The sequence below is a fragment of the Ambystoma mexicanum genome, chromosome 12 (assembly GCF_040938575.1).
Source record: "Ambystoma mexicanum isolate Mex_15411 chromosome 12, UKY_AmexF1_1, whole genome shotgun sequence".
NCBI lineage: Eukaryota > Metazoa > Chordata > Amphibia > Caudata > Ambystomatidae > Ambystoma > Ambystoma mexicanum.
Window position 1 is genome coordinate 443,913,902 of NC_090936.1, and position 19,566 is coordinate 443,933,467.

The 19,566-nt window shown below is 45.3% G+C and overlaps 1 protein-coding gene across 8 annotated transcripts in view; it reads left to right on the plus strand.

Annotated features, from left to right (window-relative positions):
- The window catches only part of CACNA1C (calcium voltage-gated channel subunit alpha1 C), a 2,322,072-nt gene that overhangs the window by 805,064 nt on the left and 1,497,442 nt on the right, over positions 1-19,566 (plus strand). For all 8 annotated transcript variants that reach the window (XM_069628642.1, XM_069628646.1, XM_069628641.1 and 5 more), the window contains exon 6: positions 15,463-15,624. In XM_069628642.1, coding sequence (XP_069484743.1) covers positions 15,463-15,624 — 162 coding nt within the window. The remainder of the gene's footprint in view (positions 1-15,462; positions 15,625-19,566) is intronic.

The following is a 19,566-nucleotide window of genomic DNA, read 5'->3' on the forward strand; positions in this document are numbered from 1 at the left end:
CAATAGGTTATTACCGTTGGAAACTGTTGTCACTCTGTTACTATAATAAGGAAATGGTACACAAACATTGTATGGATACCGCAGGCTTCAAAGGATTATAGGAATGTGGTGTACAAGCTTCTATATGGACACTATCTGCGTCCAGCGTATCATCACATGTCGATCTAGAACACAATCTCTCTTTCTCTCTCTCTCTCTGACCGTCTCTCTCTTATTCTCAGTGCCTCTTTCTCTTTCTATATGAGTGAGAGTCGCGTTGTCAGGTACACAATTGCTATAGCCCCCTCTCCCCCTGTTAACAGCTGCACGACAAAAGGGGAAAAAACAGATAATCTCACGCGGTGGGGGAATTTCTTCTGCAAAAGTAGATATTTAATAAAAGAAAATTATTTAATTGTACTAACATTGTAAGCTGACTCTTTTTAAAATTTCCCAAAGTTCATTTTTAATATTCACTTCCAATATATATTTTAGTCATAATAAGGGTGTTACATTTGACTTACTGGCAAAGCACATTATTAAATCCTAGAATAACCATAGAAATATGTTTCTGATAGAAGGTTATCATTTCAAGGTGAGCAGACTGGTACACTCTTAATGACCTCTGTTGAGATGTCCATGATAAAGAAAAGGGGACAAATAACACCAGTGAAGGTTCTAGCCTGCTTTGCATAAAACCAAAGAGCCTTTGGTCTAACATATTAATGCCCCAGATCTTTGCATTTGACAACTATGGCTGTGATAACAGGGTGAAATGCTTGAGATACTAGGTGCATAATGCACACTTGGCTTAGTGCTCATTTCATTTTTATTTAAATACTCTAACATTAAAATGTTTGCAACATTGAACCATTTATATTGACCCGGCCGCAGTATCAAAATGTGAGGAAATAATGGCAGGGACATCAGTCACTCAAATGGGATCCAAATCCCATCCTGATATAAGGTTTCCTTTCCCTGCGTAGTATCTTGGCAGGATCTCATGGTAAGGATGGCTTTGCATATGGTCAGTTGCTAATGCACAGACATCCTAAGAAAAGTATATGTATATGATTGCATTCTGGCATGCATTATATAGACGATAATTATTCCCATCATATTCCTTTCTACAGTCGTGTTAAATATGTTCTTTCCTTTATTCCAATCATCTTGGAATTTCATGAATTCGTGGACCTATGCTCCACAATGGATGCTTCACGACAGGTCGATAGGAAGTGTGCTTGTTAGCTCACTTGGGGAGATATGTGGGTATAGATATGTTGGGGTTCCCAGTGAATGGCTTCCAACTTGCTTCCTTGTCTCCCTGAATGGGGAAGGACATTCTTTACACACCTCTACATTTCATGCTATTGGAGCATGCCCCAAATACAGTACATGCTCAAAACCAGAATGTTAGGCTTTGCCCCTTGTGCGCTTTGTTCTCCAAAAAGCAAACACCTGGTTTAGGAGGCATGCCTGGTTTAATGTCTCTTGCACTGAAATAGTTGTTGCTTGACAAGCCCTTCCCTTTCCAGTGAATTTATTGATTGCTTGGTTGTGGAGTTTATCTCCATAGAGGTTGTCTAGCCTACTCTATCGAAAGGTCCACCACCTGCTTCTCCCCATGCAGCCAGTACAGCGTGCTGACAAGGCAGAGCGCGTGTTCTGTTGTTCCACTGGCGTCCTAACGCTTTCACGGCTACGCTGTTTGATCACAACTACTGCTGCTTCTTAGGCATGTCACTGTTGCAACCTCTCAGACTTGACAGACCAGACGCATTCCCTCTCCTCTGGTTCCCTTGCCTTCATGACGAGCTTACCCTTCCATTTGAACATCATTGTAACTCCTGCAATATCACTAGTAACTACTGATGTGTGATGATGGCACATGTTTCAGATTAGGAAATGAGGCTGTGGAGACGCTGGCTCTCACTGCTGGCTACATTGGGCAGGATCTGGAGGAGGAACGGAGAGGACCCCCGAGGTCCGCAGGCCATGTGTAACCTGCCTATCCTAGTTCGCTCAACCTCCCCTTAAAAGCTATCACCCACAAGACATATTAGAAACCTGGCCTGCTAGGAACCTCAATAACAGGAAGGCCTACCAGAAGCACCAAGAACTGTGCTGTTACAACATGTATTCAATCGTCCCAGCCATCGGGCTTGTGCACCAGCGAATGGACTAGCGGCAACGGGAACTGCGAGAACAACTGCAACCTCTGCCAATTCTCTGCCAAGACTGAAGCCATCTTTCTCCTGGGCTCCACCCCTAAACTCGCTCTCCCATCTTCTATCTCCTTTCCTCCTGGCATAGATCCATCATTGGCCATGGCTTGCACTGCTGGGTTCTCTTCAGCAATGAACTTAACCTCATTCATGTCGTCATGGCCTCTGCCAGGACAGCAAGAATCAACCCACTAAATATCATAGAGGTCAGCTCATACCTCACCCATCAGTCTTCAAAAACGCAAATGTCAACCCTGGTACTCGGTTAACTTGACTACTCCTGGGGCTTCTTTGTGCTCTTTCGCTCCCCCTGACAAAGTTCTCAACTTTGCTACATGCTCCCTCTGCTACCTATCTAGACCCCCCCCAACCTCAACAATCGGCAGTCTGCTGGATGTTCATGCTACAAGGCTCACTGTGAAAAATGGATCCCTCCTCAAGTTTTGACCCCATGCCTTTAAATCAATTCTTTTTTATTTATTTTTATTTACGAGATTGAATCACCGAAGTGATTTTTACAAGTGCCACCCAATAATGACGTGAAAAGAAGAAGTAAAGTTGAATAAAGAAGAAGAAGAAGTAAAGAAAAAAGGGCCTAAAAATCAATTAATGGTGCTGTCCCTGCTAGCTCGCATATTGCACCTCTCTCTACACCCCCTGCCAGACTCAGCACTCAAAAGCCTATTCCTCCCCTTCCTACTGCACCACCTCCCACCCCCATTTCTTGTCGCTACTAGCACCCCCACACTGGAATGTCACCAAGTCAATACAATCCGTAGAACTGTTCAAAACTATCCCGAGGACCCACTTGCTACCAAGTGAAGAGGCATCCTCATCCTCCACTGGTTCCCCCGCATCTTACCGCCCCAGCTTACCCGCGTGCACGCGCGCACGTGTGTGAGTGCATGCGTGCGTGGACGCGCGCGTATTTGGTTCCCCAAGTATTCATGCTAGCCCAGGCTCAAATATGTCCCTGTGTCAATGAAACCTGCTTATGCCGTGAATATTCCTCAGCTGTACGCCTTCAACAACTGACTTCCAACAACGCAATGAATGCCAATTGGTGATGACTGGTGGGATTAAGAACCCATGAGAAAGCAACAGAGATAAGGAGAAAGGCCATACACTTGAGCAGGACAACTGGACATGTAAAACACTATTGATTCAGAGACTTAGAATCCTAAGAAAAGTTAGAATATAACAATAGAAAAGTTCTGTACGGTTGAACTATTGGGTCTAGTTGATAATTCGATTGATAACCCTCGGTCACACTGCACTGAGGTGGCTTCATTTTTAGGACATTGTGACAAAGTCCCCGGCCTGGCTTTTTGGGTGCAGGGTGAGATGGCCATGAGGGCAGGGCTACGCTGCCTATTACCCTTACTGGGCTGGGGACGGAGCGCAAAGGATGCCCTGTCCTACCCCCATCATGCCCAACTGTTTGGCAGGGGTTCATTACCTTCGGCAGGAACATACTCCTGCCCCTTTGAAAGAGGTTCTGCGCATGGGTAATGCAGCCAAAATACAAGCATCGCCCTGGGGTGTTCTCATTACCTGCCATTTTAGGCAGGAGGGAGATCTCCTCACCTAAGGCATGCTTGTAGTAAGGGTAGTGATAGGACCGCCAGGGAAGGAGGGTTTCCCAGCTCCAGTCCGCAAAGAGAGCAATGCCTCGAGAATGGCAGAACCTTAACGATTCATGGTACCCTCTACATGCCCCGCCAACCAGGCACAGGGAGTCCTCTCTTTTACTAAGTTGCATTCAACGTGGAGCAATGCTTTGCGTGAACAAGAACCTCAGATCCCCGCAGTGGCAGCCCCTCTCAAGACATGCACAGAGTGAAGTGCCAAGATGGCAGCCATCTTGATCAAGGCCTGGGCCGCATCTCTGTGACGCAAGGGGAAGGGTGGTAAACCCGCCAACAAATGCGGATTAACCAAATGGGTCAATATTAGGGGAGCGTGGTTAAGCATGGCCATTCAGAGGGAGGGGAGCAATACATTCAGGAGGCGTTTGAAGGCAATACTTAGAGGGGAATGGAATACATTCAGGATGTTGGATATATGTGCTTATGGTATGTTCTCAAGTCTCTATACGGTTCCATGTAATAATCTCCCCTCGCATATATCGCCATGCAAAAAAAATCTCTGAAAAATGGCTGTTTTTTGCAGTGACATACATGTAACATGCGGGGAACATCCCTGCAATCCCCAAACCCTTTTTTTCTTCAAGTGGACGGGTGGACACCCCCGCAAACCCCACTCCCTCTGTCCCTGTATACATGGTCACCTACATAATGTCACCACAAACATTTCCTAGTGACATTATATACGGTGACAATATATATACATAGGGATATTATTACTTGATAACCTTTATACCGCCCCAAGATACCACCATAGTAGTCTGAGAATGCCTTGGTTTGTCTGTAAATCCGTGTATAGTGGCTTTGCCAAGGGACTCCAGACCTCAGACTGGGGAAGGAAAAAGGAGCAGGGAAAAAATAAGAGGATGGGAAAGAACAAACAGGCTTCACAAACAAAAGGGAGGGAGAGAGCGAGCAGTGGGCGTAAGAATGCTGTGTGATAGCATGGGTGCATATCGTTTCTTTCGGGTGAACCATACATCTATAATTCAGGAAAGCCTGTCCACGAGTGTTTGGGATAAACTGGACTGTGTTCTGGGGCAGATTAGAAGAGTGGGAAAGGAGTACAGTATGTCATGATAGGAGGCATTAGGGCTTGGTATGTGCTCGGGCAAACCCATGACGTTACATTGACATTTTACTGCAGGGCGATCTGCGGAATATTAACCCTGTGACTGGCAAGCCTGGGCCCAATGGTGGCCTTGCCAAGAATAGACTGTACAGATAGGTCAATGTTGATGGATAAGCAAGCGTAGGAAGAGATTAGCACTGTCTGATTGACTAAATCAAATATTGACGGACTGGCACTTCGAAAGTGACATGTTCCAGCTAGGTATTTATTCAGTGTTCGTGTCTTGCTCGAATTTAATACATTCCTAATATTATGTAGGAGGCCTAACTCATAGAAAAGGCAGCTGAACTGTGCTCAATATTGTCATCCTGGATACTCATTTCAGAGAAGCGGGGCAGATGGCATCCATTTAGCTTCTTTGCCAAGTGGCCAAAGGCAATAGTAGGAAATGTGCATGACAGAGCACTGGGATGGCCAAGAGGGCAAAGTGAAAAAAACTAGGCCTTGGAAAAAAGGAAGAAATGGATGGCATGTGGGTACAGGGAATTGTGTGATGGTGTATGAAAAAGGCAGTGATGAAGAGAGAGATGAAAGGATGGGGAGGAGGTTGAAGCATACAGAAGACAATCCTGAGGCATGCTCTACAAAGCTTCACAAGAACAACTGGAAAGTGAAGCTGATTTCCTCTGCCCATTAGAGCAAAGACGGAAAAACACCAATTGGTTCAGGACGGGACTCATGGCGCCACTCAGGAGAGAGCGTAGAAGACCGATGGGAGTTGTGCCGTGGAGCGGAACCTTTGAAACAGCCGCAGCCTTTTGCTTTGGTCAGAGAGTGAATTGCACTGTTATTTTGACGTGTGTTATGGGCTAAGCTGTTTGAGCGGATTAAGCCCTACCTGTTCCATCAAGAGTATAGGCCAGAGTCAGAGCGACTATGTTTTTGGACTTGTTGGACTACCAATTGGCTTGGTGTCCAAACACATACTAATTAAACATACAGTCTAGACTGAAGTTCAAGATGTCAAATTTGGCAACTAATGATCTTGACACCACAGAACAGACCTCCATAATATGTCCAAATCAAGGCCAAGGATACGTACACCGCCAATCCCTCACCTGGACATCCATGCCCCCAACAGACTGGCTGGAGGGTAAAGGTGGCGTACCCACTAGTGTGAAGTGAGATACATAATCATATTTCTCAGAACACAATAACACCACAACATGGCAGAAACCTCAACACAGCCTTTCAATGCTAATGCCTTATTCATTTCTTCAGATGATTTTCACAATCATTCAGAAAGGGATGACAGTTGGCCAAAGCGGCATCCTGCCCCGTTGATGGGGTAAGAAGCGGGCAATTGATGAATCCATTCTTGGCAGCCGGATGTCAGAGATTGATGGAGTGTGTGGCCAGTGGGAGTCTCAGGCTGGCTCACAGAGCCTACCACCACTTCCTGGGCACTGTTCAGATCTGCTTGGCCTGAATTTTAGGAGTAGACTATGGTAATCGACACCCTGAACCTGAGAGACTCTTGGTGGCTCTGGCGGTGGTCTGGTGTAGAACCAGCAGGCAAAGCCGATCTGTTTTCCTGGTTGAAGCTAAAGTAGTGAGTCCTTTCAGATGTCTTTGCGACGAGCATTGTGGATGTGGTGCATTGAGGCCTTCTCTGCCGCCTGAATCAGATCTGAGAGTATGAGTGGAGTGCTGCAACATGACGTGGACAATCCACCACATTCCGACAGTCTTCCATAGCCAAGGACCTAGAATGATCTGGCCAGATGAATAGGGAGAGTGGAGACCCTCGCCTCCCATGGGGGCTGCACTCTTTTATGAAAGTAAGATGATACGCCCCCATCCTCCACCAAAGTTTGCATTCTTGTGCTGCAGCAGAGTGAGAGCGCTTGGAAGGTCTGCAGTGGATAGCAACATTATTTGGTTGAGATTTCAATTTCATTGAATGCCTTTCTTTAGAGTCTTGAAAGGTTTCCTCGGATCAATAATCAACTGTGAGGAATTTTAGGTGTCTTGGTGGTTATGCTTAAGGCATGGGCACCCAGAGCACCCTCCTTTCACAGGACGTCATTGTTGTAGTCAATGGCGTAAAACAAAATTTGGGGGCGGCCCTGCAAGCCATTCTGAGGTCCCCTCACCTCAGCTTGGCAACAAATCCAGGGTCGTGCCACATTCTGGGCCGGCATAGATTACCACGCTGCACGAACATGCTGTTTCAGGGGTACCCCACACACTGTACTGGGAGAAGCATATATATAGATATAGATATAGATATAGATATAGATAGATATATATCTATACAGATATATTACATGGCCACGGTAGTGGCCATGTAGTTATGGTTAAGTATATATATATAGATAATATATATATATATATATGTTTTAATGCATTATACAGCACAGTTGCAAGTGTTTTGTAGGGCAACACCAGTCAAAAAATACAATACATGCAAGTCACCAACAGTGCACAGGAACATTAATGATTTAATTAATGTAATGCTTTGCTACTAAAAAATGTCATGCCACAATGAAAACATATCCAACTGGCTGCACATTATAGACCCAGTCTAGACACAGAATAACATATTACAGTAAAGCATGCCAGGCCACATTTAGACATAACTAGACTGGTCGCACCAAAATGCCAGTCGAGGCAATAACCCTTATCATGGTTGTTTTATTACAGATGCCCAGAAAAATATACAATACCACAGTAAGAAACGGCCAGACTGGCAGGACCAAAATGCCAGTCTAGCCAGTTAATTACACTTAGCAGGACTGCTTTCTCAGAGATGCCCCATTAAAAAAAAAAGTCAAGCCAAGTTAAGAAATGACTAGACTGGCTGCACCAAAATGCTTCTCTAGTCACTAATACAACATGTCATGCCTGCTTAGCATCGAGATGGATTACCATTAGATTTATTGCACAATCCCCACACATCCTCTCTCCCTCCAACCCCCTGCCCCAACACCCAAAATCAGCACATCCACCCAGAATTACCCCCACGTCCCTCTTCCTTGTCCCAGTGCTGACGTATGAGGCACCTTGTCTCATGGGTAAGTACTAGGACGAGGAAGAGTGGGGCTAAGAGTAATGAAGACTACAGGTAACGAAGCCAGGCATTGCCTCCGTGTCCCGCTACCTCATCCCAGTACCTGTGTATGAGGCAAATTGCCTCATACACAAGTACTGGGACAAGGGATAATGGGGCTACGAGTAATGAAGATTACCAATAAGTAATCATGGGATTAAACACAAACAGTGGCACAACACCATTGATTTGACTGGGCTTCAGTCCTCTCCCCTAGCCTCTGAAATTTTGGGCTATGTTGACTCAACCTGGCTGACCTACAAAGCCGTTGCCGGACAGAACAGGACACAGATGTTAAACGACACGTGTGTTTCGCCGTTAACAAAGGCCCGCAATTATTAATGTAAAGCATTTCAATGTTAGTTTTTAGGCTTTTAGGCAGTTGAAATTGTGATGTGGGTTTAGTACTTGGATGCCAGGGAAGTGATTGGAAGGGCAGAGAGGTAGGGTGACCAGACGTCCCGGTTTTGCCAGGACTGTCCCGGAATTTTGAGCTCTGTCCCACTTTGTCAAGATTATGTTTCCATTGGAAACTGCAGTGGTTCCGGATTTTGGTAGTAGGTCTTCATAGCTGGCAGACTGGAATGCACAGAAGAAATTCTGTATTTTACAATTTAAGATAGTGTTAGTTTGTGATAAATTAGTGATAAATGAATTATAATATGTGTTTATTTGAACAGTTACACTTAAACCCCCTTCCCCTCCAACCGCTACTGAAGTGTAGCACCTTGACAGCCACTTTCAAGAGTTAGTCCTACTTTTATGTTAGTTACCCAGTCCCGTTTTTTATTTTTTGAATCTGGTCACCCTATAGAGAGGGGACCGGAGACCGCTCATTCTCACAGCAGTCCATAAGTGGGTGCTTTCAGACTTAAATGAGAGAGTTAACTGCTTGTAACATTGACAGTGCACTAGAATAGTCTCATTAGAATTTATAAAGAAGTTAGATGCCCCCACACAAATACCTTTGCCCCTCCCCCACCCCCTGCAAAGTCAGTGCCTCTCCCAACATTTGAAGGGTTAGCCCCCCCAACATTTAGGTTTGTTGAGCCCCTGAACACAAGTGCACATACCATTCACCATACACACACACACACACCCAGGCAGCCACCTATACATTTAAGTACATTTAAGTGTGCACCCTTTCACCATACAGGCACACCCAGGCAGCCATCCATACATTTAAGTGTGCACCTTTTCACCATACACTCACACATGCACACCGAGCCACCCATACATTTGAGTGTGCACCCTTTCACCATACACTCACATAAGCGTACCCAGACTGCACCATGCACATACTCATTAATGCACATTACATTATATATATGTATATATATATATATATAGATATATATATATGCACACTTACATGCACGCACACACATCTAAGGAAAATACATGTTCTGGCCTTTAATCCGCCAAGGATCGAGACCTTCATCTCGCTGCAGCAGCCAGGAATGCTTGTTCCTGTCATCTGCAGAGGATCTGGATGCCTCTGTGTCATGGGGTGGAGGGGAGCACCATTACTTCAAAAAGAAATGTTTTTTTAAGTCACTCTGACTTCATAAAGAAATTATTTCCTTTAAAGGACTGAACCGGAACAGAAATAATGTCTTTATTAAGGCAGAGTGACTTCAAATAGAACCTATTTATTTTTGAAGTCATAGGGCTCCACCCGCCCCTTAACATGGAGACCTCCAGTCTAGAAGCTTCCATGTCATGGGTTGGGGGAGCCCTCTGACTTCATAAAGAAATAGTATCTTTTTCTAGTCGCTCTGCCTTCGTAAAGACATTTCTGATACAATTTCTTTATTAAGGCAGAGTGACTTCAAAAATTAACTATTTCTTTTTTCAGTTTTTAACATTTTTTAAAAGATTTTTATTTTTATTTTTTTAAGTCTGAGGGCCCCCCTTCCAGGACATGTCCGGGGGCTCCCACACCACAGGGGCTGCGGGGGCCCCGTCATGTCAGTGGTTGTAGTGCGAACATGCTGACAGCATCAATTTGGAAATAGATTGCCCTAATGTTGGCATCCTGGTTTAGGAAAGTTTATTTTTGCACCACTTATGATAATGGGCAAGAGTATGTCCAATGTAGCATGATCAGTGACTGACAGAAGTGACGACTTGCAGCTGTTTCAAAGTCACTTGCCTGACTCCTTCAAGAGAGGAAATATACGTGTGCTTATAGGTGGGTGGATGGCAATCTGTGAAACAGGTCATCTCAATCTACAACAGAAGGCTGTAACTGGGCAGATCTGCAGACATGTTAGTTTTAGTTTGGTAGACTATTAAGGTGAAGTTATCCTAATGCAGCTCTGCTAGAACTCCATTCTGATAAATGGCTTAAACCCAAAGGTTTAGCCTCCTTCTGTGGAGGAGAAATGGGGGAACCGGACGACAACTTCCATAAGAGAAGGCTGTAGCTAAGCAGAACAGCAGCCATTTTAGTTTGGTCGAATATCAAGGTAATGCTTGGCTAGCACAGCTCTGTTAGAACTCCATTCTGATAATTGGCTTACATGCAAGGGTTTAGCCGCCTTCTGTTGAGGAGAAATGGGGGAACCGGACGACATCTTCCATAACAGAAAGCTGTAACTAGGCAGAACATCAGCCATGTTAATTTGATAGAATATCAAGGTAATGCTTGGCTAACACAGCTCTGCTAGAATTCCATTCTGGCGATTGGCTTACACGCATGGGTTTAGCCTCCTTCTGTGAAGGAGAAATAGGGGAAACGGGACGGCATCTTCTGTAACAGAAGGCTGTAGCTAGGAATAACAGCAGCCATGTTAGTTTGGTAGAATACCAAGGTAATGCTAGGCTAACACAGCTCTGCTAGAATTCCATTCTGGCGATTGGCTTACACGCATGGGTTTAGCCTCCTTCTGTGAAGGAGAAATAGGGGAAACGGGACGGCATCTTCTGTAACAGAAGGCTGTAGCTAGGAATAACAGCAGCCATGTTAGTTTGGTAGAATACCAAGGTAATGCTAGGCTAACACAGCTCTGCTAGAATTCCAATCTGATGATTGGCTTACAGGCAAGGGTTTAGCCTCCTTCTGTGAAGGAGAAATGGGGGAAACCGGCTGCCATCTTCCGTAACAGAAGGCTGTAGCTAGGCATAACAGCAGCCATGTTAGTTTGGTAGAATACCAAGGTAATGCTAGGCGAACACAGCTCTGCTAGAATTCCATTCTGATAATTGACTTACACCCAAGGGTTTAGTCTCCATCTGTGAAGGAGAAATGGGGGAAAGCGGACGACATCTTCCGCAACAGAAGGCTGTAGCTAAGCAGAACAGCAGCCATGTTAGTTTGGTAGAATACCAAGGTAATGCTAGGCTAACACAGCTCTGCTAGAATTCCATTCTGGCGATTGGCTTACACGCATGGGTTTAGCCTCCTTCTGTGAAGGAGAAATAGGGGAAACGGGACGGCATCTTCTGTAACAGAAGGCTGTAGCTAGGAATAACAGCAGCCATGTTAGTTTGGTAGAATACCAAGGTAATGCTAGGCTAACACAGCTCTGCTAGAATTCCATTCTGATGATTGGCTTACAGGCAAGGGTTTAGCCTCCTTCTGTGAAGGAGAAATGGGGGAAACCGGCTGCCATCTTCCGTAACAGAAGGCTGTAGCTAGGCATAACAGCAGGCATGTTAGTTTGGTAGAATACCAAGGTAATGCTAGGCGAACACAGCTCTGCTAGAATTCCATTCTGATAATTGACTTACACCCAAGGGTTTAGTCTCCATCTGTGAAGGAGAAATGGGGGAAAGCGGACGACATCTTCCGCAACAGAAGGCTGTAGCTAAGCAGAACAGCAGCCATGTTAGTTTGGTAGAATACCAAGGTAATGCTAGGCTAACACAGCTCTGCTAGAATTCCATTCTGGCGATTGGCTTACACGCATGGGTTTAGCCTCCTTCTGTGAAGGAGAAATAGGGGAAACGGGACGGCATCTTCTGTAACAGAAGGCTGTAGCTAGGAATAACAGCAGCCATGTTAGTTTGGTAGAATACCAAGGTAATGCTAGGCTAACACAGCTCTGCTAGAATTCCATTCTGATGATTGGCTTACAGGCAAGGGTTTAGCCTCCTTCTGTGAAGGAGAAATGGGGGAAACCGGCTGCCATCTTCCGTAACAGAAGGCTGTAGCAAGGCATAACAGCAGCCAAGTTAGTTTGGTAGAATACCAAGGTAATGCTAGGCTAACACAGCTCTGCTAGAATTCCATTCTGATAATTGACTTACACCCAAGGGTTTAGTCTCCTTCTGTGAAGGAGAAATGGGGGAAAGCGGACGAAATCTTCCGCAACAGAAGGCTGTAGCTAAGCAGAACAGCAGCCATGTTAGTTTGGTAGAATATCAAGGTAATGCTTGGCTAGCACAGCTCTCCTAGAACTCCATTCTGATAATTGGCTTACAACCAAGGGTTTAGCCTATCAATGCAGAGGAGCAATGCAGAGTGCCAACTTTTCCTTCTCTGGGGCAATAAAGTTTGCTACAAAAAAGGAGATAGGGTAGAGACTTTGCAGCATAGGCTAATACCATGTTTATAGGAAGTTGCAAGGAACTACCTCAAACCACAGTTCAAGCGGCAGACAAGACGTAATTTTATGCATTTGGCTAGGGCTGGTCACCTTTGGCTCAAAAGTCACCATCCCTGGCACCTTTTCTTCTTTGGCTTGAGCTTTGCGAAGCAGTGCCGAGAGCCCTTCTTTCCAGGATTTGGCCTGGACTTGGACTGGGGCCTATGAAACCCTTACCACGCTTGCACCGGAGCAGCTGTATCTGGTGAGATGTTGACCTATTCCCCAAGCAACTGGCACTGCTTTGTGGGCACTTGCACATCTGTACCGGTAGTGGATGCGTTAGAAAAGAGGATGGAGCTGACACCTTATTTTTTCAGTGTTGGAGGAGTTGTCATTCCTCAGGGACTGAAATGCATTTTGTGAATGTAACCTTGACATAGGATGAGATGCAGCACAGCGTGCAGTGATATACTGGCCACATGGAGTAGTTCAAGAATACGGCCTATGAGGCGTGACATTACTGCCCAACCAGCAACTGAATCATAATTGATAGGTGCCTCGTGCCACCCGGGATACTGTATGCAGTAAATGTTATTAGTGCCTGCGATATTGCTGGTGGGAGCATAATGAGCTGTAAGTGTCCAAAGGGAGACAGAATTCATTACAGGTTTCCCGGTCTGGAGAAAAATGCTGGTAGTTCCAGCACCAGCATTTTTCCCGGATCATGAAACTTCAAGTTTGCCGTTGGGTACCACGGATCTACTGCCAGGCCTGACCTGCCGGTAGTTCAGCCCCCTAATGGCAAAGAAATGTCGGAATTATCGAAACTGGTACTACCAGTTCCAGTGATTCGGGCAATCCCATCGAATGGAGTCCTCCATGGAATGGGAATTTACCAGCGTCTCTGACGTCCGTAATATCCCCGTAATACTGGGATATTGGGTAGCAGAGACAGTATGGGAAGTTTTATTGTATCCCGCCAGTAATACTGGCTGGATATCGGGAAATTCACAATGAAGGTCAAAGACTCCCAGACAGAAGGGGACAGCGGGATATGCAAGCTCAAGCTGTGGTCGAACACTTAGGTTATGTGCTTGTGAAACGTATAGGATGTACACCATTAATGGCAATCACTTAGGGCCAAAATGAAGCTCCTGTCTACGAATTAATCATCTGCTATGAGGAACGGTGCAGATTCTCAAGCATAACCTGCACTAATGGCCAATTGGGTGACCTAGAGTAATCTAGCGCCCCTTCTGACAGTTTTCTATCTGACGGCAAACTATCTTCTCCAACACTCTACGATCCACTTCCTTACTGTCCCATAACCGAGCACTAAATAGACATAAAGGAGGGACTCGAGGGTGGAGGCCAGGAAGAGCATTAAAGACGAGCCAATAGTAAAGGAATTAGGATGGGCTACAACAGATTTGTGATGTTTTGTAGAATTCTATAGCCTCGATGCAACATTTTGTAAAGGCATCTAAAACAGTGAATTGTGTGAACACAGAGAAACTTTTTGTGCAAGAGATGTTAGCAACATCTTTGTTACAGTCAATGTTTACACAATTCGATGTGATAATATTTTTTGGAAAACTCTATGCCTCATTACGACTTTGGAGGCAGCCATGTCCTTAATAAGGACATGGCTGCCTCCAAAACCGTGTCCGGGTTCCCTGAATGGGGAATTACCGGGCCATTCCGAGTTTGGAGGGCCCGGTAATTCCTCCCTCCTGGAACCCGGGCCCGGACCTTCCCCATTCCCATTGGAGCCCCCATAGGGCTCAATGGGAATGGGCGCGGGAGCAAACAACGGGCCGATTACGACCGGCCCGTTGTTAGCTCCCTGGTCCCCTCGAGGGACCCGGTAAGGACGTCTGCTAAAACCAGACGTCCACGTCGGGTCCCGCGAGGAAACCTTGTAATATTGTGGAATGGGTTCAACGGGGTCCGCCTCCATTAGCGGCACCCATTAACCCATTCTGCAATAGTTGTAATGAGACCCTATATCTGTAAGAGCATTATCATCTTGGCCTGCCTTCTTAAAGTGTTCCAGTGTTCCAGCAAAGTTCATTTTTTTGGGGGGGAACAAGGTTACCCCCCCAGCCCCCGTTCTGAACATATCCGGCGGATGACCTAGCCATGGTTCCAAGTGCATCTTTAAGGATTCTGGGACAGGCACATGCCCAAGTCAGTGGTGGCTCAGTTCATCCCAACTGTAGGCCCCCGGAAGAGTGAAGCAGCCAGGAGGATGTCCTGTCTCCTGAACAAGAGCGGCCATAGTGTCGAGAGACCAACAGAATCTTCCACTTGCCAAGTGGCATCTCAGATGCAAGGCCTGTTCATCTACAGCAAGCAAGGGAAGTCCCTGCACAGTTCTTCAGCTGCACAAACTGAGATGGCCGGACACCCTGGAGCATACGCTATCCATCCCCTTAAGGAAGAGCCCCGCGGCGCCCTTCTGTGCGGAGTTGCTTAGCATTCAACCGGCACCATTTTCTTTTATGCCATTTTCTTTTGTGATTTTATTAAAGATCAAAATTCTAATAGGTATTATGACGCTGACAGTAATCTGCTTGCAATATTACACTGTAAACCATAACAGCATGTAATGTTCTGTTCTCCCATTTTTTTCTTTCTACTTCCCTCAAACCTCTCTTGTTCAGCAGGAATGTCTGTTTCCCCCTTGGAAGGGGCTATTCGCTTTGTCTGGTTCTCCCGGGTGTGGTAGTCTTGTCTTTCATTTTAGAAACTAGTTTTATACCTGCCTGCGGTGTCCTTTTCTCCTTCAAGTTTGTGCACTATTGATTAGTCCAGTTTTGGGGATTGTGAGCATTGTTCTTTAGGTTTTCTGTCTTTCCTTCACGCTGCCCTTTCTCCTTTGTCTTTGCAGGTCTCCAGGTGGTTTTGAATTCCATCATCAAGGCTATGGTGCCGCTGCTGCACATTGCTCTGCTGGTGCTGTTCGTCATCATTATCTACGCCATCATCGGCCTGGAACTCTTCATGGGGAAGATGCACAAGACCTGCTACTCTCAGCAGGAGGGGTATCCAGGTACGGGGGGTAGTAGGCAAACCGAGAGGTAGAGACCACCAAGCACAGGAGCACCAGGCTGCTATATAGAGCCAATGCCCAGATACATTGAAGTGGGAGTATTTTACTCCTTATTTTTTCAAGTTGGGAGTACATAATGGTTTTAGGTAGTAAAAAAGTAAGTCCCATTATCAGTGGGGGCATTCAATAATTAGGTAAAAATATGTTTAACTGTAAAAAATAGAAATGTTTTGTAATAAATATTTCTTTGCACCAAGCTGTTCATGTACATTAAGATATATATGTTTACCTCTTCAGATCAAGTAGTGATAATATTAGAGTTTCTTCCTGTGGCATTAAGCATGCTACTGGACCACACATATCCATGGGGCTGTGTGGGTGATGTAATATGACATTTATAACGCGCCTATACACAAGGCCGGCTGCTCTTTCTCCGTTTCCTTTTTTTGTTGGCAGTTTTTTTACTCCCTATGTTTATTTTTTGGGAGTATTTGCCTATTTTTAGGGAGTGAAAATGGCCGATAGACCGACTGTCATTAGGGCTGTATAGAGCGTTTAACGCCAGATTTCTGTCCCCTAGATGCACTTTAATGGCTGGCGCTATTGTTACCAGGTTCAATGACGATGCATTATTTTAACTTCAGAAAGATGAAGATTTGATATTGCCCTTGTGGGTTTCGAACCTGTGCCTTCATGCTGCCCACAGATGTCTGTGGTGAATGCGTAGTGCGCTGAGCTGTCTTGCAAACAAGGACTGAATGATAGAGTCCAGGAAGAAAGGAGTGAGTAAAGAACATTGGTAGGACAGTGGGAGAAGAAGTGGGAGCAACATAAGTGAGTAAAGGGTGCAATTACACATGTAGTGGTAGATGGAATGAGGCAGAATGGGGGAAATGAACTGACAGCAGGCAGTGGAGGATGGGAAACCGAGCATCGCCACTTCAGTCCAGGCAAAAGGGCGCAGCAGAGAAACCCAGAGGGCATTTCTGGGACATGTTCAGTAATGTTGTGCAGTTGCAATTCATTGCTTATAGGTAAAGTCATGTCACATTTCATTTATTTATTTATTGTTCACTTACTAGGTTATATGAGCATCTTAAAATTGTTGCACATTTATTTTTCTAAAACTCTTTAAAATACTGCGTGTTTTGTCTGAAAATCCAGTTACATGCAGGATTTATTTTCAAATTATTATTTATATAATCACATTAGCTTCCCAAGTCATATCACCGATACCATAAACTTCATCATCCCTTCATGAACTGGTAAGGGGGCGGACATGGTTATTTACAGCCGCCAAAGCCCAAGCCCTTACCGGCCTTGTCCACCCCTCGCCGCTGTGGTGCTTTGGGGAGGTGAAGAAGACTTGAAGCAATGAAGCAGCGATCCCGTCGCGGGGGAGAAAGCCATTCGCACCCTGGTGTTTATCCGGTGTGCTAATGGTTTCTTTTTTTCTCAGGAGATTGGCTCCACTTATTGCGTGGTGCCAAACTCCCAAGAAAAGAAAAAAAAACAAGATGCCCACCACCATAGGGAAAAGTGAGTAAGTCCCTTTTCCATTTCTATGGAGGTCAGGTGCGCATAGTGCGCCGGGACCGGAGCACAACATTCTGGTCCAGCAGGTAAGTGGGGAGTGAGGGGGTGAGGTGGGTCGGGAAGGAGTTTTGTTTATTTTGGGGTGTGGGGAAGGAGCTCCCTGTTGCCTCCCCACATTCTACACAAAAAGAAGATGGTTCCACCCAGCACCCTTAGGCTATACTGGCTTTCTTATGCCCCACGTGGTCCTTCGTCTCTCATCCATTAACTAATTCAGGATCCAGAGTGTGGCCTTCAGGCTTAGCTGACAATGTCCACTGAGCTGTCTTTCCCTTGTTCCCTCCTTCTCCACCCACCTTAAGTCAGTATCGAAAATGTGTCCTATGGGCTCAGCTGCAGGACCCTGACCTTCCTCTTCCCATTGCCCGCTCTTTGCCCCTCCTTCTCCTACCTTGATTCTGGATCTAGAATGCAGCCTTTAGACTTTGCTTTGAGTGTCCCTGCCCTGCCCTTGTTTTGCTCCCTCCTCTTCTTCACCTTTCTAAACCCACCCTTGGCCATGGACTTTAATGCAGCCTCCAGGTCCTAACCCCTCCCTAGCACCTAGGTCCACACACCCTGCACTTCCCACCTATCCTGAGCCTGGGCAATCTTCTCCCCCCTGTTTCCTCCTCTGGTTGCTTGTAGATCCCTTAGTAGCAAATTGCCCACCCTCCCCCCTTGTCAGCTCCACCCTCCCTTGAATTGATCTCTTGATCCCTCGCAATGTACTTCCCTCTATGGCTTACAAAGTGCTCCATTGCTTCCTGAAGCTAGCTCCATGCTCATTAAATATAATAATAATAATAATATTTATAATAACATAGATGTGAACAATTGCTGTCTGTTCACGTTTCACCCCTGCCTGTTATTCGATATTTTGCAGCAAAGTGCATTGCAAAAGTCCAATAAATAAATAAATAGTAGTAGTAGCAGTCATAATAGCATCATTAGTAGTAACAGCGCAGTAGTCATAGTAGTAGAAGTAACAGTAGCATTAGTAGTAGTGGTGGTACTGCTGTTAGTAGTAGAAGTAGCAGCTGTCGCAGCTGTAGTAATACTAGATGTCGTAGTCATATTAGCAGTAGTATTAGCAGTACTATTAGCAGTAGTAGTAGCAGTAACAGCAGCAGCAGTAGTAGTTGCAGCAGTAGTAGTAGCAGTAGTAGCAGCAGCGTTAGTAGTAGAAGTCGTAGTCATATTAGCAGTAGTATTAGCCTTAGTAGTAGCTGCAGCAACAGCAGTAGTAGTGGAAGTCATAGTCATATTACCAGTAGTAGTAGCAGTAATAGTGCCAGTAGTAGTAGCTGTAGCAGCAGCAGTAGTAGTGGAAGTCGTAGTCATATTAGCAGTAGTAGTAGCAGTAGTAGTAGCAGTAGCAGCAGCAGCAGTAGTAGTAGTTGTAGCAGTACTTTTCTTGAGTGAGACATTTGGAGAACTCAATCTGGCACTTAGAAGCTGAAGGAGTCCAGCATTACTTGCAATATGAAGCACCAATAAAATATAAAATATTGAAATGGCCATTTCGCCAATACAAATCACCACTATTGTAGCCTCAGATGTATCCCTAATAAACGGCCACTATAGCTGCGTGAGATGTTCTCTATCCGTTTGTCACTAGGGTCTCCTTGGCGTTCGGCAGGACCAGTCCATGTATGTTCTTTCCTCAATGCAGGAAGGCTTCTTGGGCAGAAAGTAGGTTTCCCTGCGCTCAGGCATGCGTCAGTGACAGAGCATTGGTGGATCAGAAGTTAGAACTCTTGCCAAGGAAGGAACATTCAATCATCTGATATTATTAATTTTCCTACCACAGTTATTAATTATAATAATGCATTGTTCATTATATGTTTGCTTTTTCCGTGCTCCCCAATTATTTTGCGAGATGGGTGGCCAAGCAAACCCAAACACATCACTACAAACAAAATAAAATAAATTGAGTGATAGAATGTATTTTTCCATGGTACTTTAGGAATTTAATGCAATTTATTCTACTGTAAACACTGCGTAGGTCATTTAGAAAATGCACAGATGTATGGACGGTTCAGACCTACGCTTGTGCATTTACTCAGTCCCCAAAGCGATCCGTCTTAGGTGACCAATGCTCATAGGCTAATTTCATCATTGAAGCGGAGGCTGGGAGGGATGCCTAGGAAATATCCCCTTAAGATACTTTTGGACTAAAGCTCCATCTTGGCCATGTATAGTGCAGAGATGTGGAGCTTTTGCGAGGTAGAGGGTCTGGTAAGAGCTAATACTGTTTTGTGTGGCCCATCTTGGGTGTAGATATAGGTGCCCCAACATCAGTGCTGATTAAGAAGTCTGAATGGTGCCAATTAGGGAATCTTACACCAAAGTAATCATACCCTA